This window comes from Passer montanus, unplaced genomic scaffold (genome assembly GCF_014805655.1).
Source record: "Passer montanus isolate IOZ18808 unplaced genomic scaffold, ASM1480565v1 scaffold44, whole genome shotgun sequence".
NCBI classification, from domain to species: domain Eukaryota; kingdom Metazoa; phylum Chordata; class Aves; order Passeriformes; family Passeridae; genus Passer; species Passer montanus.
The window spans coordinates 2,240,623-2,266,179 of record NW_024369262.1 but is presented as its reverse complement, the minus strand read 5'-3'; the positions used below and the strand labels follow the sequence as shown (position 1 = coordinate 2,266,179).

At 45.0% G+C, this 25,557-nt stretch overlaps 2 protein-coding genes across 6 annotated transcripts in view; one reads left to right on the top strand and one right to left on the bottom strand.

Moving 5' to 3' along the window:
- MYO1C (myosin IC) overlaps window positions 1–2,617 on the top strand; it is a 57,000-nt gene extending 54,383 nt beyond the window's left edge. For all 4 annotated transcript variants that reach the window (XM_039720753.1, XM_039720755.1, XM_039720756.1 and 1 more), the window contains 4 exons: window positions 19–89; window positions 335–432; window positions 593–692; window positions 1,215–2,617. In XM_039720753.1, the coding sequence (XP_039576687.1) occupies window positions 19–89; window positions 335–432; window positions 593–692; window positions 1,215–1,241 (296 nt within the window). In that variant the 3' untranslated portion in view covers window positions 1,242–2,617. The remainder of the gene's footprint in view (window positions 1–18; window positions 90–334; window positions 433–592; window positions 693–1,214) is intronic.
- Window positions 2,618–2,966: 349 nt separating this feature from the next.
- On the bottom strand, window positions 2,967–23,391 carry YWHAE (tyrosine 3-monooxygenase/tryptophan 5-monooxygenase activation protein epsilon). Of its 2 annotated transcripts, XM_039720760.1 has the most exons (7): window positions 23,193–23,391; window positions 13,111–13,310; window positions 8,406–8,512; window positions 7,833–8,039; window positions 7,121–7,257; window positions 5,201–5,247; window positions 2,967–3,881 (listed from the first exon to the last, which is right to left on the bottom strand). In XM_039720760.1, exons 1-6 carry the CDS (start codon window positions 23,254–23,256, stop codon window positions 5,240–5,242), a joined length of 723 nt encoding a protein of 240 aa, XP_039576694.1. In that variant the 5' UTR covers window positions 23,257–23,391; the 3' UTR covers window positions 2,967–3,881; window positions 5,201–5,239. The 2 variants fall into 2 exon arrangements, with proteins under 2 accessions (XP_039576694.1, XP_039576693.1); XM_039720759.1 differs by lacking the exon at window positions 5,201–5,247.
- Window positions 23,392–25,557: the final 2,166 nt, after the last annotated feature.

Genomic DNA, 25,557 nt, shown 5'->3' with positions numbered 1-25,557 from the left:
GCTCCTGTCTCTCCCCAGGCATCTCTGTCAGCAGCCTGAGCGACAACTTGTTTGTGCTGCACGTGCACTGTGAGGACAACAAGCAGAAGGTACTGGGGGCTCACCCCTCCCTCCTCCAGGGAGCACATCCAGCTGGGAGGAGGGGGTGACAAGGTGACAGGGATGTGACTTTGTGCCAGCTCTTTCACTGCTATTTCCCCGTGTTCTCAGCTGGGGCTCAGCAGTGCTTGTTCGCCCCCTCTGGTGCTGTCCCTGTCCCCTGTCCCTTATAGCAGGGTGGTTTTGGGGCAGTGACACCAAAGCCATGATCCTAAAGCATGGACTCTCCTCCCAGGGTGATGTAGTCCTGCAGAGTGACCACGTGATTGAGACACTGACAAAAACAGCCATTCTGGCCAACAAAATCAACAATGTCAACATCAACCAGGGCAGGTGAGTGACACCAGGGCCCTGCCTCAGCTCTGCTTCTTCCTGCACCCCGTCCAAATGTACCCAAGGCTGCAGAGCACATCTGCTGCAGCTCTGTTAACACCCAGCTGCTGGAGAGTCCCACATGCTCACCAGGGCTCTTCTCACCCTTTGCTCTCCACAGCATAAAGTTCACAGTGGGACAAGGCAAAGAAGGGATCATCGACTTCATCTCGGGATCAGAACTGCTCATAGCCAAAGCCAAGAACGGGCATCTAACAGTGGTGAGTGGGCTGGGGATCACTTACCCTGGATCCAAACCACCATTCTGGCATGGGACACATGCCCTGGGATGTTCCTGCCACTGGCAGTGCCCTGCTGTCCCAGCCTTTCCCCTAGTTGGAGCTGGGCACAGGGCCCCTGCAGCCCTGAGGGGCTGCCAAACTCACACTCAGCAAGGGATTGACCTCACTTCTTATTTCCACCCCCCAAGATTCATTTACTCCATAGCAAATCAAATTTTAGATACATTTAAAAACACAAACAAAACTCTCTCCCCTTCTCAGCTTGTTTGTGGTGATCCTGGCAGTCAGATCAGCCCCACAGCTGATTTATGCACTGTCACACCCCAGCTTATTCAGAAATAAATCCAGCACTAATCCAGACTGCACTGACACCCCTTCCAGCAGAGCTGAGAGCTCCCGTTAGGACCAGAGAGCTGCCCATCCTCAGAACAGCCTCAGCATGCCCAGAACTCACTTTTGCAGCATTTTGAACATGCTTTCAAACCTGTCCTTCTCCTGCAGGTTGCTCCTCGGTTGAATTCCCGATGATGAAAATTCCCTGCTCCAGGAATTCCCTTCTCTCCAAGGAATTGGCTGAACATTGCTCCCAGCAAACCCCTCCTCCTCGCTTTGCTCTTTCTGTTACTACCAAAGACCTGCACTTTCAGAACAACCACAAAATACATCCTTGCTCTCCTGTCTTACTCTCAAAGTCCCAAAGGCCTTCTCCTCTCTTCCTTACCAGACTGAGCCTGGGGTCCAGCACAGCATTCCTGCAACCACAGCTCAGGACCTTCAGCTGGGCTTTGAGGAAGAGTTCAAGCCCTGATGGAAATGACCAAAAATTGTGCTTGTCATCACCAAAAAAAAGCACAATCAGAAAACAAGTAACTCTGCTGCTTTCTCAGCCAAATCACTGAAATGCCAAACTTTGTATTATGAAGAATTTTGCTCGGAGATGTTTTAATGCTTTGTGTTACAAATATAGTGAAGCCATATTGTGTAAATGAGTAAAACCTGTAAATACTTTATAGCCAAGGATGAGATGCACTACGAGAGATGGAGTTGATGTGGAAATTTTATGTTTTAGATTTGGAATTTTTGTTGGTTTTAGTTTATGGTTACAAGGTATAACCTGAAAAACCCATCATGTAACTTCACTGATCAGGAGCCAGAGACTTTCATCTTTTTTTGAAGTCAGCTGTCCCATTTCTTGCTCTCTATTTTTATACCATAGGAATTTTTCATATCCACACAAACACAATGTAATACAAACTGCAGAGGTTACCACTGCTCTGGGCTGGCCATGGGATGAACATGAGCCACCCCTCCCTTTCTTTCCCAGTCTGGGAGTCCCCACTCCCCCTCCCCACACAGCTCCGCAGGCTCAGAGCAGCACCTTCAGGAAAAATGCCTCTTCCTCTTGTTCCATAACTGGAAGTCTGATTCCTACAGTATTTATACCAGTGCCTCAGTGCTGCCTTAGCAGGGAGGGCACTGCTGCTGCCCCACAGCTCCAGGGCCACAGGGGCTGGCTGCAGCACAGGCTCCTCCTCAGCACCTTCCTTTAATCCAAACAGCTGCAGGGTGCAGGGCTGCATGGGGAGCTCCTGCTGCATCCCTGGCACAGCTCCACAGCCCAGCCTGTGCATCCTGCTCTACTTGCCTTAGACACCCTTCCCCTCCATCCTGCAGCAGCCACAGCCAGCCCTGAATGCCTCTCACCCACTGCTGCCTCTCACAGCCTCAGCTCCCTGTCCTGCTCTGGCTCCTGACACGATGCCATTGCCCAGCCTGCTCCTGGCTGGGATGTGGGGTACACTGCAGGCCATCCCCAGATGTGCTCAGTGTGTGCAGAGCACGCTGCAGATGTTGGTGTATAACCTCTGCCAGACTACGCTGAATAAATTTTTACAAAAAACCAACCCCTCCTTGTCTTGGTGCAGTTTCCTTACGTGGTTTGGGGGAGGCTGACCCAGCCCCAGCTCTGTGGCCATGCCAAGGAGCAGGTTATTCCCAGCAGAGCAGGTAACCTGTGTCCCTTCTCTCCATCTATGGAACTGGAACAGCAGGCGAGAGGAATTCACCCACCATTTCTATAAGGAAAGACTGGATAAAAGGGCTGCTCCCAGCAGCACAACTCACGTCTGACCAAATCTTCCTTAGCTCCTGTCTGAAGAACAAGGCTGTTCCTGCTGCTCTCTCCCCCTCCAACTGTTCCTAGTACAAGCAACAAAGGAAAGTTACTCTTCTAAAAGAAATTCATAGTGATGGTTGGCATTTTTAATTTAGGTTTGTTTTATTTAAGTTTAATGTTAATTCCATGCTGTGTTTCAGTAAGAACAATACAGATTCTGTATCTGTGGCTCCAGTCAGATATCCAGTAGTACAAATTAGCTTCAAGTTACACATACTGAACAAAAGAGGTTGAGCGAGCGAAGGGAGATGGGGAGAGGGGAGGGAGAAAAGAAAAAATATTGAACACGCATGCAGGCTTATCAATGCCACCTTCAATGCTAACCTGCTTGGAGGGAAAGTAAAGAACAGGCAAGAATGAGCAGCCACGGATTGTTGAACTGTTACCAGCACCATGATTTTCAGCAACATTTCAGCAGTTTGGAAACTTTTTGTTTTTATACAGTAAAACCACTACAATAAATGTCCCAAATGCAACCTCGCAACTTCAAGCTAAACACCCAATTAAGTTGAAACATTGGTATAAAATTCAGTTTAAACAGTTATAAAAAAAAGAAAGATGCCACCACATGAGCACTACCTGGCCAGGACCAATCTCTCCCTACACGCCTTCAGATGTCACATCCAGGTCTGATGGCAATGTCACCACAGCTGGCAGAGACAATACAGTAATGCTGAAAGAGCCTTTACGCAGTCCTGTTAGTGTCTTAAAGAACCTAAAAGCTGGCACCAGTAAAATCCACAGAAATTCACTCTTGCCTTTAAGAACTTTTAAACTGTGTAAAAAAAAATAAAAATAAAGAAACCCAACAGGGCAGGAACCTAAATTCTGAGACCCAATGTAAAAGTCAGATTTGGTGGTTCTCAGAGTGACACTGAGGGTTTTTGTGGGGAAGGGGGAGGGTGGTCAGAGATGGGTTCTCTTGTTGGCCTTTGTGTCTCACTGGTTTTCATCTTCCACATCCTGCAACGCTTCTTTATTCTGTTCTTCACCTGTGCAAGTGGGAAGAAGGAAGGAAAATGTTACCATTTCAAACTGAGAGCTGCAGAACAGCTTAACAAGCACCTAGAGATTAATATTTTCATGCAATACACGCTCACTCTCCCCCTCCACACTGCCAGCTCCAGAGTGAAGCATTCCCATGGAAACGAAGCCTTGGAATCACCTGCACCCTCACACACAACTGCAGCCAGGCCATTAGAACATGTGAGGACAAACAAACCCAGCCCTGAACTCTGACACCACCCAGGTGAGCAGTCCTGCTGAGCCAGGGCTGGACAGCCCAGGCAGAAACCACGGCAACAGCTGTGGATCAACACCCTTGGATCTGGGAATCCCTTCCCCAAACCCTCATCTCTTTTTCTACCCAAGCTCACTCAAGCCTCAAGAGCAGAGTACCTCAGGGAATTTTATACAGGAATTACCAAAGGTGTGAAAAACACCCTACTGCGAGTCCAACCTGACAAGAAACCCTGGATTTAAGGTTATTAAAGAAAAGTATCTTATGGAAATTAATGTCTCTGTTCAAGCAGGCTGTGCCATGCAGTGGAATGGGGCTGTCCATGAGACTCCTGCACTTTGGTTACACTCCAGCTGCCCCAGGGAGCTCCATGCAACTCCTTCTGCAGGGTTTGCCAAAATTCTGCTGCAACTGGGCAAGTTCCAGGTACCTCAGCTGGTGCCATCACACATGCACAAGTCACTTAAATTGATAACAGAGGCTGAAAAAATGCTTACAATTATCTGTAACCACATAAGATGGGACTCTCTTAAGGGCAATAAACAGAAACTAGTAATTAAAAACTTAATTTGCAATAAAACCCAATCAAATGAGACTGGTAACTTCCAGCAGATAACCAGAATGTTTGCTCAGAGCATGTCCAGATTCAGGATTACCACCAGGTATAACAGGAAATAGATTTTGAAAGAGAGGCCTAGGAACACAGGACATTAACAACAATAAAGTTTATAGACAGAATTCTATTTAAGAGAGGAAAGCAGAGGCTTTAACCCAGATGAGAGGATCTGAGCATGCTCTAACCAACACACTCGAGCAAATACTCCTCTACCGGGCCACTGTGAAGTACTTCCCATGCCCAAATATTCTTTATCCATCCAGCTTTGCAGCTCAATCCCAAACATGTGAGGTACTCTGGATCCTAGTCAAGCACATCCCCCCTGGGCAGGGGACAGGGGCCACAGGAGTGGCAGCAGGGACACAAGCGTTTGTCAGCAGCAGGTGACAGAGGCAGGCACTGTTAGTGACAGGAAAACTGACACTGAAAACTCCAGTGAGCCACAAGAGACTTACAAAGTAGAGTTTTTAGGAAATGAACAGTTGGACTTTCCTTTAGGAATCTATACAGCAGGAAAGAAGGGGAGAACAGGAATCATATGGAGATGACATTACAAGTGTGGAAATAAACTCAGCACTCATCTGGGCCATGGCAAAGCTACAGGGATTGGGATGGGAGGGCAGCAGCTGGGTCATGCCTGGCTCTACATCCCTACACGGCTGAAATGGAAACAGGGAAAGGCTTCATGCCAAAGAACAAGCCCTTTCCAAGCCTCTCCCATCCCCTGGAAACTGCTAATTTGCCACTATTTGATTTATTGTGCCACTATTGATTAATTGTTCAAAGGCTCTGCTCGTTTGGGAAAATGGGGCTCTGGAACCATCAGCTGGAAATGCACTCAGAGCATCAGCAAAGTATGAGGAACCTTAACTTTGCACCTGTGTCTAAACGTTCTCCATTATCACTTTTCTGGATCTGAAGAATTCCATCATGATTTTAAGCAGTCCTACAGTATTTTCAATTCTGTCATCATTATCTTTCTGGCACCAGTAACCAGGACAACCTGAACTACTTCAGGAGGAACAAAGATGTCTATTTTCCATGCTGTGGAGCAAGAAATTTAGATCTCTATTTCTTTTTTCAAAATCTTAAGAGCTTGTAAACAATCCTGTGGAACTTCTACATCCAAGATCCATGAGAGACATCAGCTATGGGCAAATTGGGAACTTTTGGAAGACACTGTTTGGAAGATATTGGTATCATCCCACACTGATCCTTGTTACTCCACTAAAATGGCTTCCACACACTACCAGGGTACTTGGTACCAGTAAAAAAAGTAAAGGTTGTATCTAAATTGAGGGATTTTGAAATACATTTCTGTCTCCAATGCCTACCCATGGCAAGGAAGGCATTCAACACCTGCAATGTCTGGAGGAAAGTCTACAGATCCATCCAGGGCCCATCCTGCAGCAGGAGATAACCCTTGAAAAGGGAGGTGCAAGAGCCTAAAACACTGGGATGTGGAGCAAACCAGGATCCAAGAGCCCACACATTCACAGCATTCCCAGTCTCAGCAGCCCAAAGAGCAGAGTGAGAAGCTATGGAATAACAACACTTCAAAGCAAACCCATCACCCTTCATAAAAACTGGGAATTGGGAAAAAGTTAAGATTCTGCATTTACTTTCAAATGGACACACCACCAGTGAAGTACCCCAGGAATGCTGTGTGGCTACAAGGAACAGCTCACAAAAATTTAAGACACTCACATCTTTATGTGAAGTTCAGCAGTGTTGTTTCTAAGCTCTGGGCATCTGTAGGTACCCAAAATAATCTTAACAGGACTTATTTCTTCCCCTCCAAGTTAAAAGTAAAGAAGAGAGAAACCCTAAAATGAGTAGATTTATACTAAGCACTGAATGTGAAAGTTTAAGTGTTGGGAAAGTCCATTCAGTGTGCCAAAACCACTTCAAAAATTTGTGCTATCCTTTGCTAGTGAACAGAAGCAATCCATGTCCCACCCTCTGGTACTGCCAGGGGACACATCTGACATTTGCTCTGGCAATGGGAATATGGAGTGATCTGGAATGAAGGGGAACTAAAGCATTTCCAGTGCTTCCTCCTGCACTGGAGGTTCCCTCTGCTTGGAATGACAGCCAGAGATGAGCATGACAAGCAGAAAGAAAGAAAAGATGAAATAAATGAAGCCACTGTTTTTACAGTCATCACAGCTGCCATGTGGGGAGGGAAAAACAACAAAGTGTTGCTAATTCCACACCTCCTTCCTTCAAGTGAGAGCTCAAAAGACTCCAGTGTCACCCCTACCACCTGACCCAGGGTTAAGGCAGGACAGGAGGGTCAAGATCAGGAGAGACAGAAGTGAACCATGAAAGGCTCTCCATTTGCACTCTCTGTTCCTGGGTCAGGACTCACTTACCATCACCCTGCATGTCTGAAGTCCATAGTGTCAGGTTATCACGTAACAACTGCATGATAAGTGTAGAGTCCTTATAGCTTTCTTCACTCAGTGTATCCAGTTCTGCAATAGCATCATCGAAAGCTGCTTTTGCCAACCTGCAATGACACAACAAAGATTTAACAAACACTGCTGAACACAATCCAGAAGCACAACTTAACATCAGTCACTCTATGTGCTTTAAGAAACTTTTTACTCAAGAATATTGGTTTCATTAAACATTTCTGTATCTTGATTAAGTGTTGCTAAAAACTTAAGTGTAATCTGCAGTGACAGAAGAGAAATGGTATTTGCTTCCATTCACCACTCTGTACATGCTCACAGGTCACAGAAGTCAGTGCCACCACCCCTTCCAGCTTGTGCAAGACAATTAAATCACCTCACCCCTTGGGCAGTTTGAGGGCATGCAGTTAACCTGGCAAGCTGCTGAACTGCCATTAGCTGATCAAGGTTATCCCTGTTCAGCTTCTCATACCCCATTAATCCCACACAAACACATGGCTCTGGACTCCAAAGAAAATGATGCTGAAATCTTCCCAGCAAACTGACATCAACCACAGCAAACATCAGCAGGAAGAAAGCAGGAAAAGCAGTCACCTAAGGTGCAACACTTCTGCCTTGTCTGGCATTCACACAACATTCCAATATTCCCACTCTGCCAGCCACCACCTACCTGCAGGCACGATCAGGAGAATTAAGAATTTCATAGTAGAATACAGAGAAGTTGAGCGCAAGTCCTAAGCGGATGGGATGTGTTGGTGGGAGTTCTGTCATTGCAATATCACTAGCAGCTTTGTAAGCCACCAAGCTGTTCTCTGCAGCCTCCTTCCTGTCATTTCCTGTGGCAAACTCAGCCAGATACCTATGGTAGTCCCCCTTCCTGAGAACAGAAACAGCAGCAAGTCAGTAATCCTTGTCTACCCACCCCTCATTAAATTACCAGCTGAAATTGAAGTGTGTTTAGATATTCACACACCACGCAGGCTGCTGCTCAGTCTACACAACACTGCACCAGGAGCTGAGAGAATTTTAAATCATCACTACAGGACACACCTTTTCTTCTCTTTACAAATATTCAGTTTAGGCAAAATAAAAAAAATCCAAGCAGGGATGTGATTTCTACATCAGCAACTCAATTAGAAGTGTTGTTTCTTACATCCAAGAGCTGCACAACAGTGTATTTTAAGTTCCAATTACAGCTACTTAATTTCTCTCTCTATTTCAGGCCTTTCAAGAAGGTACTTACATTTTGTAATAGAAAACCTTGGACTCGCCAGTGTTAGCTGCTGGAATGAGGTGTTTGTCCAGTACATCCAGAATGTCACAACAGATTAACTTCAGTTCAGTCTCAACCTAGTAAAGAAAAACAAAAATATAACAAAAAATTAAAGAGGGGGCGGGGTGAGCACTTAAGCCTAAAAGCTTTCTAAAGTACCCAAATATCAAACAGGTAACATCATGAAATTCCAATGAGGATTGAGACAGAAGAAAAATAAATAAAATGCAGCTGCTCCACAGGTGCATTAAGCAAAACAGTTCTGCACATTTAGCTGGCACACACGAGAGGCAGGGACTGATGGATGATGAAATGGGGAACTGAACAGTGGAACTGTAAACTCCTTGGAAGACATCTTGCTAGACCACTGCACTAAGTTTGTCTCAGGATGTAATTCCTTACTGCAAGGCTTGCACAACTCAATTCCTTCCATTTTTGATCCTGGAAGGCTGCCCTAAAAATGGCAACAGCAAAGGGGACAATTTGAAGGTAATTAACACGAATCAGCTCAACTCCATTATACCCCAGAGTTAAATGGCACCTTCACACAGGTTCTAGTGAGTCCTTGGAGGCAAAGCTCTGTTTTTAGAGCCTTCAGACAAAACTCATGGAGAATCAAAACAGAATCAAGATGTGCCACACAAACAAAGGTCAGGTACAAGATGAAAACAAGCTCCAGAAGCAAGTGAAAAACAGAAAACACAGCAACTCAGTGAAAAAACAGAAATCATCAACACTGACAGTGAAATCTGTGGCCAAAAATACAGTATATAAAACCTTATTTCAAAACAGCTACTAAATTTGAATAGTCTGAACTGAAAACAGTCACATGAACCTTCATTTTTTTCCAGTTCAAAACAAGATCAGGGTTTACCACAGAGAGTTTCACACCTGCAAGCAAAGAAACCGAGCACACCCAGAAAAGCTGAAACCCCTCCTGTAATATCAGCACTGCCCAAACCAGATGGGCTCTGAGCCCCCAGGTCAGTCCAGCAGGAGTGGTTGGTTTAATGCACACAGACTCCCACTCACTGCTGCTTTTTCATGATTTCACAGGAACTTTCACAGCTACAGCTGAAGAGAACTCTGGCTCAAGCTGATTTCATATAAAAGAGAGATTTCAAGCAAATGCATTAAAGGAACTACCAGGAACTGCAAGTCTGGGATCAGAGGAGCAGCCCCACTCAGTCCATCAGCCCTTCCTATCCTCCCACCCAAGCATTTGCTTTCTTTTTTCCTTTAAGCTTTTTCCTTGCCATGCAATCCTTTTATCACCACACGGCTCCCAAACTATCTGTGTTTGTAACCACAGCGGTTATACCCAATGGTGTTCACACTACCAAAATAAATTATAAACTGGCACATCCACACACATACTGACTTGTACAAAGTAACAGATTTGTAGCAGTTCCTTTAGGTAAATTAACTGTCAGCAAATTTAATGTACAAATGCGAGAATGCCCTGACATTCACAGGAAGAATAAGATGCTGTACTTAATTATGTGACAAATGCTTAAGAAAGGTGCTGAAATATGGTCACTTGAGAAGAATCTACTTCATATATTCTTGGGCTACAAAAGCTATAAAACCTTTGGCCAGCAGTCAGTTCCTGCAAACTTCTTTCCTCTTGATCCTCTTTTTCAATGACTTCTTTTGCAGAGAGATCTTCAGCAAAACTGCAAAGAATTAAATCAGTTTCTAATCCTCTTTAGTTAAATAACCATACATGTACAAACTTCTATTTCATCTCAGACAGATCTCTTCCAGCTTTGCTAAAAGGATCAGTCACAGTTATCAGAGATCAGCTGCTGTCCAGGGCAATGGAAATGTCCTGAGCAAGCTTAATTTAAAAAGATTTAATATAAATCAAGGTGATTAAGAGTAAAACAAACAGAAAAACCCACAACAAAACTAAAAGCTCTTGTACAAAAAGGATCTGCTCCAGACAGAGCGGCTCAGGGAGCACTCTCTAAGAAGAGGGGATGGAGGAGAGCCTGGCAGCTGCCCCAAAACACAGCCCAGGCTGGAAGTCAGAGCACTGGAAACACACAATCCATGTGCAAAATCTCCAGAGCAGGAAGGGGAAGGGCAATACCTGTGCCATGGTGTGGGAATGGATCTGGTTTGACTGCAAGGGAGGGAACTGCACTGTGTGCAGCCACACCTCACTGCAGCCTCAAGGATGAAGAGCACAAGCCTCAGAGTGCTCTCAGCAGAGATGCAGCCAGATGAGAAATTGAGGGGCTTTTGTGCATCCCAATGGCCACAGGAGCCAGGAGAGCCTGCCTACAAAGGAAGCACCTAAGTGGCATTCTCCCTCAAGGCTATGGATGTGTTTGGCTCGGCTTGGGAAGAGGCACAGTCTGGTGTCTTTCATCTCCCAGTGCACACTTCAGACAAGGCCAGCCCAGCCCTGCCCTCCCACCACCCCCCTCCCCCGAGTTCTGCCCCAGGTCACACTGGCCACTAGCTCAAAAATCTCCCATGAGCTGAACTGCAGTAAACACTGACATACACCAAACCCAAAGAAGAGTTACTTTCACAGAAACCACTACAGAACTTTCAATTCCTGCTGGAGCAGCACTCTACAGCTGAGCAAGGTCACAGCTGCTTCTGGTAGATGAGGTGTGTCTTTTAGAGATGCTGGTTCTCTCCAACTCCCCAGGGCTTTAAACTTGGCCTTGCTGGCTCACAGACATGGTTTGGGGGTTGGGGGGGAGGTTTGGTTGGTTGGGGCTTTCTTCCCCTCTTCAGAGCCTTTCAAGCCTGAAAAAGGTTTTCCCAACAATGAACCTACTCTGGAAATGCTACAATAGGCAGAATTTGTTGACAAGGGAATCACAGGGAGCAGAATTCTGCTGGAAGCTGTTTCTTCAGGGAAGCACCAAGCACAAAGGGCAGGAGTGCTGCTGCTCAGCAGTGACAGGGAGCAGCAGCATCCAAACCTGTGCCATGTTCCCTCCTGCTCCCAGGCCACCCTGCCAAACCCATTCACACACTCAGAGCCCTTGCCAACCCATATTAAGTCTCCCAGCAGCTACTAACAGGATCTGGCTTTTCAGGAACCTCTTGCAGAAGTCCCTGTGGAGCTGGGCAGACACAGCCACCCTTCCTCCAGTGTGGAACCAGCGAGAGTTCAGGGCACTGCCCCTCCCGTGCAGCTGTGAGAGCTGCTCCCTCTGGGGATTGAACAGCTCAACACCCTGCTGGCATGACACTGACTTCACGTGGCCTCTCCATCTCTGCAGACACCTCAAGCACTACAGATTTGTACTTCTTGCACCCCAGTCCATCCAGAATGGCACACATCCTTTACAAAAAGAGATGCAGAATAAAGGCTATTTCTAGAGTCCTTTCAAAACCAGGAGAAAAGTCTTTTCATAATTAAAGGATCTTTGGCAGAAGATGATCACCACCCACAAAACCCTATGCAAAAGAATCTGGAAACACACAATGTTTAACAAATTTAATCACTGGATAGCTGTTGTGCTGTTTTCTGTGCTCTTTTAGGAAATTGTAGACACCCATCAAGAAAAGGTTATTTGGGACTGTATGTAACTGGCAGAGTCTCATCCCATCAGCATGCCAGCATAAAATTAGAAACTCACAACTTTAACAATTCCATGGTGCAACAGAAACCCTGTGAGTCAACAGAAAGTAACAGAGCCATTCCTGGGAGAAGATTTCCAAGCCAAGATCATTTCCATTGCTGGTATATGAATCAGTGCCAGGTGATATAACAGACTCCACTGCTTCTCTGGAAGTGAAGATATGAACCATGTGGAGGCACTTGTCCTCAAATAATGGAGATGAAGTCTCTGCAGAAATGTGTGGGATTTAAAGAGCACAGGAGCACGCCTGCTCTGTGCTAAGCCATCATTTAGGGCAGGGGGAACAACAGCTCACTAAGAGCTGGAGGTTTCATTAGCCCTTAGCAATGGAAGTCAGAGCTTGCTGCAAGTTCTCCATTTTAGGTAAAGCTGCACACACTGACTAAGTCAGCATGAAGTTATGTGGATCAATTTTTCCCTCTCTCTCCAGAGAGAGAAAACAGTAAGGCCCTGGAGGTTGCTACAACACGCAAGTTTCACAGCTGGGATAACCAGGACATCCCCAGGAACAGGAGTGACAGAAGACACGGAGCCAAGAAGAGCCTGAAGAACTCTCCCATGGACATTTCAAGTATTAATGTATTGAAGTCTCAGGACAGAGAACTGGAATCACAAAAAGTGTCACTGTACGATCCAAAGCAACTTTTATAGGAAGTGGAAGTTTAACAGCCAAACACCTCCTCTGACAGGGTTAATTAAAAAAAGACATTGCTTGGGGTCAGTGAGGTTGGAAGGGAAGGAATGAGGCCTCCTGAGCAGGTGGAGCCTCACACCTGAGTAACCAGGAAGTGCCAGTGCAGCTCAAATGCTTGGCAGAGCTGCTGATGCACGGAGGGAAAAGCCCTCCCTCTCCTGAGCCTGCTGCCCTGAGTGTTTACACAGCAACTCCACAGCTCTCCCCTCACCAGGAGATCCATTCTCCAGATAAGGAACAAGTTCCAGCCTTCCAAGGCTGCCACCCTATTCCAGGTCAGCACAGCACAGGCAATCTGGAGCACCAGGGCAGTTTATGGCAAGGGGACCAGAACTAAATGACATTTTCTGTAAGACCAACTCCATCTTACCATTTGCCGGTATTCCCGAATCATTTTTAATTTGTCTTCTCCACCTTTGTTTTCTTCTTTCTGTTCAATGCTGCTGATTATTCTCCAGGAAGCTCTCCTGGCTCCAATCACATTTTTATATGCAACAGAAAGCAGGTTTCTTTCTTCCACTGTCAACTCCACGTCCATTCCAGCCACCTTCTTCATTGATTCAACCATTTCTAGGAGGAAAAGGTCAGGCAATTATTCTCCCACCTGAAGCATCTTTCAAATCATTCAGTACAAGCTGTACATTAATGAGAACTTAGGAAATTAATTAGATTCCCTCCTCCTTTAATCCAGCTACTCCTCACTTTTACCCTGGAGTGTTCCAAACAAATCAATCAGCACATACACAAAGAAGTATCTGATATTCATCTGGTATTTTACAAGGGTTTCAAAAATTAATAACAGTTATCAGCACAATCCTACAGGAGTGTGTGTTCTCCAGAGTGCTCTGGAGAATGCAGAGAACAGTGAGAAAAGGTGAGCAAATGTGATCTGGCTCTTGGCACAATCAGGATAAATCTGAGAAATTACAGGATGCTCCACTGATTTGTCAACTGGAATACAGTGTAACATGGTAATTAACAAAAATATACAATCCAGATTTGAATACATGTAGAGATGTATGAGTACTGTTACTAGGAAAGTGAGTCAAAGCTGCAAGATGAACCTCCAAAAAAAAATTTGGTGCTTGGAGTGGTAACAAAGAAGCTGTCCTGAGTGTACCCACAGCAACCAAATGTACCTATGCCAAGCAGCCATTTACACTGAAAAGTAACACACAAAACATGAAATATATATTTGTAGTTTAAGCCTGTTGAAAAGTATTTCTAAACCTGAGGTGAGAACAATCAATACCAAAACCAGCTTTCCTATACTCCAGTGGAAGCAAAGACTGAACCACTTAAGGAAAGTTACAACCCTTTAATTACCTAACCACACTGGGATTGTTCAAGACACATTAGAAGAACAGTGTTAAATATACAAATGAAGCTTAACTATCATTTTTGGCCCTCAGATGTCAAAATCACAACCTGAACAGGCATAAGCTACTGCAGCAATGGAGACTGCAGGCTCCCTGGCAGGAACAGTGTTATCAGTCTCCAACAGGTCTCCATATGTGGAGGACAGCATTTTATGGTGGCTCTATTTTTATCAGCAGATTTTGCTTCTCCAAATCACAGAAAGTAACAAAAAAAAAATCCACCAAGGATTTGATAAAATTTGTTGAAAACACCACCCTGCAACTGCAAAATGGTGAGCTTGCTGAAGAATGTGAGAGCTGCCCTAGAACACTTCATGTTCATTCAATAAATATTAACATAAGCATAAGTTTGATGCCCTAAGTTAGAGACAATATAATATAGCTACAATTTGCTACTTAAATAAAGCAAGTACTGTGATTTATTTCCTGAGGGATGACCCTACCATCCCATTCATAATCTACTTAAAAGCTGTAAATTTTTTAAATAATGCAAATTAAGCCATCTAATATTCTGAAGTTTATTAAACAACAGGGCTACACTCAAGATAAGATGCCTGACAGTTCTTGTGGACTAAAATGACAATGAGGAATTGAGAGTTGCAGTCTTCCTGACCTGGGTATCTCTGTCAAGCTCCAGCAAAAAATACAGGTCTTGTTTTTAAAGCCTAATATTTACTACCTTCAGAGAAGCAACAACCTACAGGTTACAGAAGATGCTGCCTTCTCTTTAAAGGGTTTCCATGATTGTGCTTTATCCACTGGGATTAAATACACAACACTCCTGGATGTACACAATGCTTTCAGAATGCTGTTATAGACAACCTGCCTCTTAATGAAAACAACAGAAATCTCTTCACACTTATCTCACATAACAATGATATACATGGAATAATGAGTCCAGAAGTGTGGAGGTTGAGGAACATGGACAGCAACAGCTTCCAAGATCTTCTGCCCTGTATCAGGAAATTGCAACAACTGGGGCAAAAAGGGCACATTTTATCAACTGTTCCACAGGTTTCCTTCACAACCTCTTCCTCAGAAGCACATCTGCCTGGTGTGAAAATTTAAAATAAACTATACACAAGACTTGCTGTTCCCTGTACATGAGTAGCTGTTTTCAGTGTACATTCAAACACATCATTACCAATTTAATCAACTGCTTGGCTTCTGCAGGACTTTATCTATCTAATACCAGCATGAAGATCTCCAAGCCCTTGAAACAGAGGTTAAACCCAATTTAGCTGAGCAATAGCTCAGCAATAGCTGGACCCCAAACCCTGCCCTACAAGGATTTCCTGTGTCAGTGTTTCAGTAGGAGGTCATTACCCACCCTCCTGCAGAGCCACAACCAAGGAAACAAGGGAGCCAAAGGAAAACAGGCACCTGATCACAACTACTCCTTATCAGTAAACAGCCCTTATCACCCCAACATTTTTATGACTGAGCTGTTAGTAAGTTAAATAGACTCCCTGACAAGTGACAGCCACTGGGAACAGGATGCTGGGGGAGGGGGAGCACCTCAGGTTCCTACATTTGATCTGAAGCACAAAACCCTCAGCTCCAGCACCCCTCACCCTGGGTACACAACCTCCCAACACTGACTACAGGAACTGAAAGATCCCTACAAAATCTTAATCCTGTCACTAGGTAACCACACCACCACAGATCAGAATCCCACCCATCAACAACTGTCCCACCCAAAGAGAAAACACTTATCAGTCTTTATCAGTCTACCCACAAAACTGTTGGATAAAAAGGTTTCTAGTTTAGTAAAGAACCCAATTTTACTTACAAAGACAAAAATTTGGGCTGATATTTCAACAAGACAAAATATTATGCACATACCTTGGTCTTCCATGGTAAAGCCATAATCCAGCCCTGCAAATTTAAGCCTGATGAAAAATCTTAAGAACACAGGCAGTACAAAATCAAGGGGAAAACCTATCTGTACATCCTCCAACAGAAAACAAAAATAAAGTCACCTACACCGGCAAAAGAGCAAATTTTTATTTTTTATTTTTGTTTTTTAAGTGCAGTTTTACCTATCTGGAAGTTTCCACAAAGAGGTGGAAAGCTCAGTCAGAGACCATTCAAGACAAAATACAAGCCTAAGATTACATTTCATTAACAAGGATTACTGCAGGAATGACAACTCACTGCACACAAAATCCAGAGATTCTTACACTGCATTATGGAAAAAAGTAGTGTTATGCAGATTCAGAGAGACAAAGACTGTATTTAAGTGGTTAAGTTCCAGCCTCTCAGGTGATTGTGGCTGTCACTTTTTATGCTACTGTCAGATCATGCCACCATCAGAGCAGGAAATCCCAAAAATGTAAATTGTGGAAGGACAGGGGAATATTCTGGAGAATGACATGCTCACCCTAGATTTAGATCCCTCCCCAAGCACCTGCAGTTGGTTAAGAAATACCACAACACACAGACACTGCCTGATCAGGTTTGTATGTTCTTACTGAAAAGCTGAGGCTCCAAACACCTGCCTAAGACACTACAAAACTGTCACGATGGCCAGGCCATTTTTCAGCTTCCTGTATTCTACTACTATGACTAAAATGCTGGCTTCCCATTGCAAACCCTGCTGAGTCACCTCCAGCCACCAGGAGGGACACACAGACAAAGCCTGGAAAGCACAAAGGGTTGGGACAGAGGTGGCCACCTCCAAAAGGTTTGTGGAACAGCAAGGTGCAAGGCTTGGGATTTAAAGGGAAAGACAAAGAATAAGCCTTACTCTAAGCCAAGAAGTCATGGGGAAGTTTACAAGGGTTGAGAAGCATCCTTAGGGGCCAAGCCACAGAACAAAGGGCACGGTTGACCAGAGATGAATGAGAATATAGATATTTGCTGCTTCTTAAACTCTAGAAATCAAAAAGCCCAGGGGAACTACAATATCCCCAGGTAAGGAAATAAGGAAATGGGTGATGTACAGCAAATTTAGTGGGAAGACTAAAAACCCTCCCAATACAGGATACAAAACAAGAAATAACAGACCCTACCAAGAGAATAGCCCTATCCCCAGGTAAGGAAATAAGGAAATGGGTGATGTACAGCAAATTTAGTGGGAAGACTAAAAACCCTCCCAATACAGGATACAAAACAAATAACAGACCCTTCCAAGACAATAACCAGTATCTGGCAGTTCTATCAAAATCTGTGCTTGTAACAGAAACCATTTAGCCAAAACATAGGCTGATGCACTAAAAGAAACCTGGTAAGGGAAATCTACTCTAGCTCAGTGCCTGAGTCTCACTAAGCAGGATGCCACAGGGTCAGATTTTTTTGTTCACAACCAGGGCACTCCTTGTGACTTTGAACAATACACAGGATCCAAGTGTTTGTAACCTCTAGCTCAGTGCCTGAGTCTCACTAAGCAGGATGCTACAGGGTCAGTTTTTTTTTTCACAACCAGGGCACTCCTTGTGACTTTAAACAATACACAGGATCCACTGCTGGAGCAACTCCCCCTGGCCTCCACATATATGCATAAACTGTAAGAATTTCAATGTTACCACAGGAAAAAAACAAGAGCTAGAAAATCTCTTAGTGGGAGGCCTCCCTTACAAAAGAGGAATTACTTAAGAAAGAAAGCTTCTTGAAATAAGAACAGAAAAAGAACGTGTTGAGCAAAGGTGAGATGGAGATGATGTAATGGTCATCATACTCAAATCAAAATGAACCTTAAGAGAAACCAGAAAGTACAATTCTTATGTATTATGTCATGAAGAGCAGCAGAAGCATTGTCTTAATTCTCTATTTAGTAGCAGCAGAATATCAGCAAACGGAAGTTGTGTTTTAAATTTAATCTTTTCTACTACCCTTATCTAAGGGCAATAAAGCAAACCAGGATCTTCAAGCTTCTAATCTGCTGCCCAGTACCTACTTCAGCATTTCAGGAGCAAAAAGCTGCAAGTGAGCATCCTGTGAGTCGTGAGGAGGTGGAGGACACAGCAGAAAGAATCGTGTCCACCACACATGATTACACATCATGAGCAGTATTCAAAGACTCAGTACAAGTGCTAGCCTTATACTTGTTCATTCTTGCAATGAACAAAAGATGATCAGAAACAAGTCACAGGAACTTGAAGTATCTGACCCTAAGCTGTTGTGTGTAACCTCTCAGTCAGGGCTTTAATAGCAGCAAACACAAAGTGGTTTACACTGTTCAGTTGAGAAGGGTTCCAGCAGACACTCAAGGGGACCCACAACACCATGAACCTAATACTCACTAGGGGTCAAGCTAATGGGAATTACATTCACAAAAAGCCTGGAATAAGGGGGTATATGCATAATCATTATACTGTAGAGCATGGCCTTCCATTATGCCTCACAAATCTACTGGAATGCTTTGAACAAGTGAAGCACATGGACAAGGAAGACATAATTGGAATAGTCTACCTGGATTTCCCAAAGGCATTTGACAAGGTCCCTCACCCAAGGTTCTTTAAGGAACTCAACTGCCATGGGATAGGAAGGAAAGTCCTCACATGGATAAACACTTGGCTGAAAGACAGGAAACAGGGCATGAATATGAGACTCAAGTGTTGAGAACAGAGAAAGCCCACCAGTGGCATCACCAGGGATCTGTGCTGGAAGCAGCTGACATTTCTGAGGGAGCCACAGAAACAGAAGCAAATAACAAGTACTAACCTGGTAGCAGCAAACTCTAGGAACAAACATGAGAAGAACTGCAGAAATAGGGGCCAGTGTTATTTTCTTCAGCAAGAGATGAATGTAACTGTGCAGATCAATGCCACAGACTGCATTTCCCACAGCTACAGACCTAGCACAAGTGGGCATCACCCCACCCACTACACTGATGAGCTCCAAATTCAACCAAGTGGAAGTTCAGCTCCTCTTTCCATCCAGTAGGAACTCCTCTAAACACACCATCACACTGCCTGCAGAAGGTTTTTCTGTTCTCTTAGTGAATCCTGTGTTTGGCTGAACCCATCCCTACTGATTCCCTCCTTCCAGCTCAACACCCCTCTGACCTCTCAAATGGCTCATTCAGCTCACCAGCTCAGACAACTACTCATAGGGAAAAAAATTAATCCTGCTTCTAAATCTGAGAACTGAATTGGTTCTAAGGGTCAGACCAGAATTCAAGCACAAATGCAAGTTTCACATAAATGAGCATAGAAGAACCTAACAGGTGAATTCCCAGTTAAGACAACCAACAGGCAGAGGAGGAAAAAAAAACACCAGATACTATCCAACCTGCACAGTGGCTTGCTGATGATTTTGTGGACAAAGCAGAGGGTTATATTGCCCTTCCTTGTGTAAGGTTTGTAACAGCTGGTGCAGTCAAAACCCTTCCAGACCTGACAGCATGACTCTGCAATAAACAGTCCTGCACCTTTACACACGTGCAGGAGCACAGGTTAGGGCCAAGTTGTCCTAGCAACAGTGGGATTTTCTGCATGATCAATTGTATGGTCTACCACAAGTCCTTGCAAAAAGAACATTTGTAAATAGTTCCTCTAATCTCTTCAAGTTGTGGACATTTACTTTTCCAAATCAACAGGATTTCCCCAGTATTTCTAACAAACATTTCAGTTTGAAACCAAACATCTTAAGCCTGGGCCTCATCAAAAATCTCTCCCCTTGACTGAGATCTGCTACTGAGCAATCCTCTAATACTGGAAACCAGTTCAGTTCTGGGCTCCTTGCAGAGGACCTCATCATCCAATTGTAGAATTCTGTCTCCTTTGTCTGCTCCTGGTACCTCAGAAAATTCAAGAAGGCCATTACAGACAAAGGCCCTCTCTCACACAACTGCTCATAATCACAAGTCAATTTATGTCCCAGCATGTACAACTCCCACTTAAAGAAATGTACAGTCTTACTCCTTTAGCACTGTCTTGCTCATATTTTAACTCTTGGATTCCTACAATTCTTAGGGATATGCTAAGATTTTTCTGCCTTTTACCTCAGAGAGCAGTCACACCCCACATCACTACATCAGTAAGAGCTTTAACAGGTAAGTGGTAACCATTAATGAGGAGAGGAACCCAAAAAACTGAAGTATCCTTGACATCTGCTTGAAAGAGACCAATCCTCTGCAAACCAAAATTTTAATTCTAATTTGTGACTTATTGATTCCTCATTAGGCTCTAAGCTGAAGACCTGTTACTAGGAGACAGATCTTCCTAAAAAGGGTTCAAATCTTGAACTGAACCCACAGCTGCACACGTTCCTGCCTTCGTGATAAAGACATTTCTAAAGACAAAGGAGCCAGCTGCTCCCTGAACAAGACCTGCCACGGCTGGGCTGGGCTGGGCTTTCCTCACCTGTACCTCGACCTATTCTCTGGTTTTGAGGGGGAAACCCCACTTATTTCACCTCACCCAGGTAATGTACTGCAAGACTTGTACAAAGCAGCTGTTGGAAGTATCTGCTCACAGACCACCTTCAGCCATTGCACGTTTCTCACCTGAGACAGATGTTCCCTGCTCCCACAAAGAGGAATTGGTTTCAATACTCAGCAGCAGTCTACAGGAATCCTCTACATCCTCTTGACATAAAGTCCCACAATATCACTCACTCCAACTGTTCTCCAAAAAAGGAGTCCATTTAGTTACACATTATTCTACCACTAAGGAACAGCAGCGAGTGAGATTTCTCACCAAGCTTCCTGCACTGCCAGTAAGCTTCCTGGCATTTTGTGATTTGCCATAACATGCCTAAGCAGATCTGTGAAGATAGTCAGACACCCAAATCTCTTAATATATCTCTGGAGATCAGGGTTTAAGTGCTACTTACACTGCAAAAGTACCTAGAAAGTTGTCCTCTTAATCTGGGCCACCATCCTGAGGACAGTACAGACACAGGACTTGATTCCCAACCGTTCACAAATGCAGCTCCCAAGACTTCAGAAATTCCCTAAGTGGGTCAGGTAAGTAACACCAAAGAAGCCACAGTTGGATGCCCACCATAAGTGCTGCTATAAATGCCATGAGCCATACATAAATAGCAACCCACCACTCTTCCAGTCTCCAGGAGGAAGATGGCACAGAAGTTTACACTTATCCTAATGCTAAACATAAAAAAAAATTGTCAAACTCATATTTGAATTATCCAAGGGACTTGTATTCCAGTGTATCTGCAGCCAGTACTTACCATCACCCCATTTCATATGTGCCCATTAATAACTGTGGCCTTATAACTGTGCACCTCAAAGACCAAACTGAGGAGCAAAATTAGGACTGGCTTACTCCCTCATACTGCTTCTCAAATCACTTTGTTCACAGAATTATTCAGCAGTCTCAACTATGATCTTGGCAGAACTGCATTATTTCACATTAACAAGAACAAATTATGCCAATCACTTTTAATTGTTTCAGCTGAACAGGAACAGAGAATTAAATGATAAAACAGTATCTACAGTACATTTTCTTCCAGGCCATGGACACGAGGGAAGTGAAGATGCATTTAGAGCAGCTGGCAGAATCAGAGGGTGCACCTTAAATTATGTTGACCCAACCTGATTCCCAAAACCTCTGGAAGTCCAAAACCCACAGCACTGATTTCAACAAGACAACCTTAAGTTCAGTGCTCCTCCTAAATTGTAACAAATCTCATGCCCATTCAGAAGCAATACAGCACAAGTCTTCCACATTTTGCTCTGGGCAGCTTGTGTAGCAAACAGTCATGGTGCTGGGAGAACCAAAGTGCACCCAAGGAAACGCTGCACCAAGGCAATAATCCTTCCCAATCAATTTTTATCAGTTGACAGGAAGTTTGCAGTGCAGATCTGTGCCATGGGGTAGAGTCCTATTACCTTCTAACAAAGTGATTTACTGCTGACTTCAGAAAAGCCTAGAAAGAGAGTCATGCCTCAAGAGCTCCCAAGGATGATGATTGCTCCACGATGTTGGGTTTCCACTCAAACCAAAGCCAACACTTCCAGTGGCACTGACTCATCCACACCAGGTGGAGAACCCTTCCCTCCCCAGCAGGAGTTGCACACATTCTGTGGAACATGGATGTGTCCCTCTGCCCAGGTAATTATGGTACCCCAATACCAGGTTTCTGGGGGCATTTCCTTTCTCCAAGTTCTTCAGTTATTGCAGGGACTGACTTACTGCTTTCTTTTAGTAGTACTATGAATTCTAAACTATTTTCCCCATCAAAACTCTAAATGAATGGAGTTTTATTTAAGCCTTCTTTTTGTTTTAGTTTCTCTTTTTTCTTCCCAAAACAAGTATTTTTCAGATTTTCTGCAATGGTGCCATCAGGTGTTTTTTGCCATCAGATGTTTTTTAAGCATTTATCATTTGGTGAAAACTTGGTCATGTTGTCTATAAAAATGTATGAACAGAAAATATTTGGAGTGTCTTCTTACTTCTCTAAATGAGGCGTTAGTGCATTCACACATTCTACATTCATATATTTATTTCACTTCAAATGAGTAATCACAGCTCTCAGGGCAAAGTAACAGTCTCAGAAGAGTCGAGAAAATTAAAGGCCCTTTCTATTATATGCAGGGGAACCATGTTTAAAAGGAACAGTTGCAAGACAGACATTTTTGGGGCAAGAGACACCACCCAGGGTTGCCAGTTCCTCCCCTCTACCACTTTTCCCCCAGATATTAAATCATCATGGATATTAAACGATCAAGGACAGCACAAAAACTTAAAGGGGAAAAATGATGAAAAGAAAACGCTGGGAAAGTGAAACTACCTGTAATAATTTCTACCACATAATGAAAGCATATGCGTTTTCTTTAGGCAGTGAATCATGTACTCGCTCCCTGCAGGGCGAGAACTCGCTCTCTCTGGGTTTGCCAGGGGCAGCAGGATCTCCAGCCGGGGGCAGAGGCAGAGAAAGAAGCGCAGCCCCGTCCCCGGGGACCCCCACGAGCACGGCCGGCGAGGGGCCGAGGGCCGGGCCCCCCCTCGGCGCGCTGGGCATGGGCGTTGTCTGCGGCGAGCCGCCCTCGCCCCGCGCCGCCCGGCCGGGGGACCTCCCCCGCCCAGCCGCCATTTTGTGGCCGCTCCCTCCCTCCCTCCCTCTCCCCTCGGCCGTGCACGGCCTCCCGAGCCCGCGCGCTCACCATCGTAGCGCTCAGCCTGCTCAGCCAACTTGGCCTGATAGACGAGGTCCTCCCGATCGTCCATGTCCTACGGGCGGGGCGGCGGCGGGGACTGCGCGGGGCGGATGGCAGCCGATGGGTCCGGGGGGCTCTGCAGCTACCAGCTCGCTGCTCTCCGGGCAAATATGGCGGCAGCGCCTCCTCCCGCTGCATCCGGGCACTCCCGCGGGCGCGCGCATGCGCCCCGCCGCCTCCCATGGCAACGGCGGCTCCCTGGCAACGGGCGGGGGGCGGGGTGAGGCGGCGTGAGGGGAGTGAGGAGGGGGGAGGAATAAAGGGAATGGGGCAGCGTGAGGAATAAAGGGAATGGGGCAGTGTGAGGAATAAAGGGAATGGGGCAGTGTGAGGGGTGTGGAATAAAGGGAATGGGGCAGTGTGAGGGATAAAGCGGGATGAAGGTGTGAGGGGTGAAGCAGGGCGGGTGAAGCGGTCTGAGGGCTGAGGCGGGATAGATTAAGCTGTCTGAGGGGTGAGGCAGGGTGGGTGAAGCAGTGAGAGCGGTGAGGCAGGAGGGATGAAGCGGTGTGAGGGGTGAGGCAGGGTGGGTGAGGCGCTGTGAAGATGAGGCAGGGTGGATGAAGCGGTCTGAGGGCTGAGGAAGGATAAGGAATAACCCGGGATGAGGCATGAGGGAGCCGGCAATGGCGGGGATGGATCCGCCGTTCCCCCGCCCGGCCCTGGCGGGGCCGTGACCGGGACACGGCTGTGGGCGAGCGGAGGGCAGCGGGCCGGCAGCCGGTGGCGTTTCCCTCAGTGCGGCTCCATCTCCGTGTTTGTGCTGCCCTCAGACGCTGACAGCGCTCTCTGAGTTACCCTCTCCCGGTATTTGGGTACAAATCACCGCGTGTGCCCCACATGGAAGGGTGATCTGTGACCAAAGGCAGACGCTCAGGCACAGGTTTCTGCAGCCTCTCCAGGGTGTTTGCTCTCAATATCACCTCCAGTGCATAGCACGTGGTAATTTCACAGTTTCAAGTGGCTAGAAAATCTAGGAAATAAAATTGAATGTTTCACAAGTTCCTCACACAGTACTTCTGAAAAACAAAAGGAGCATTCACTTAAATAACTGAGATAATGCCTCGATTTCTGAAATCAGAATGGTTTTGGAAAACGAAAGGGATGATGCATGGCTGGCATGAACCTGATCTTCACAGATCCCCATCCCTAGCAGTGTTCAAGGCCAGGCTGGGTGAGGCTTAGAGCAGCCTGGTTTTGTGGAAGGTGTCCCTGCCCATGGCAGAGGAATTGGAATGAGATGAGCTTTAAGGTCCAATCCAAACCATTCCACAATTCTGTGATTTGCTCAGGGTAGCTCTAAACGAAGTCTTGTCTCTTTTCCCAGCGCCTCCCTGGAAGTGCAGGCTACGGATGCTCTCCCATCACTTCACTGACATGAAAAGTGCACAGAGACCTTTGCAAGTATTGACAGCAGAGACAGAGCTGGCCCTGGCACCTCCTGGACACAAAGTCAGGTATCCCCATTTATTGTACTGTGCCCACTGAAATGGGCTCCTGATGGGTGACTCAGGGCACACACCTTGAACACCATTCCAAGCACTTTTTTTCAATAGTTTAATAGAGGCCTGACTGATTTTTTTCAGTTGATGAACAAGAGTTTTAGGGCCTGCAAGATCAACATAACCTTATGCTTTTCTTACAAATAAACCTAAAAACCTGATAGAATTATTTTGATATCACTTGCTCAGAAAATCAATGCTCTGTTTTCAAGGGATATTTAGGTCCTCTTTTTCACAGATCAGGATCATTTAATCAGGATTTCTTAAAAACAAAGACATCAGTGACTAAAGTCACTGAAAATTAGGTGTCAAGTCCAGAAAAAAATTGCTTTTTTTGATTTATTTGAAGTAAGATTAGAAAATGCTGGTTTTGCTGAAACTGGGAATCATTGTAAGCAAAACAAAGACATCAGTGACTAAAGTCACTGAAAATTAGGTGTCAAGTCCAGAAAAAATGTGCTTTTTTATTTGAAGTAAGATTAGAAAATGCTGATTTTGCTGAAATTGGGAATAATTGTAAACCTTTACTTCTGAATTCCTGGTAAATACAAAGTTAGGCACTCAAAAGGTCCCAGTAGTGCACAGTCACTATTTCTGTGTAAATTTTTAAGACTTGCAAATCACTTCTGCACTCTCTTGACCATAAAAGTCTATTTTTCAGCAGAGACTTGGGGAGCTGTGCACAATAAATTAGATTTGGATCAATTTAGGATTTTTTCTGTGACCCTCATGTTCAGCAGGCACTCAGATTGCAGGGAGTTCAATAATATCAGTAAATCAGGACACTTCAAGCAGATTTAATTGCCAGA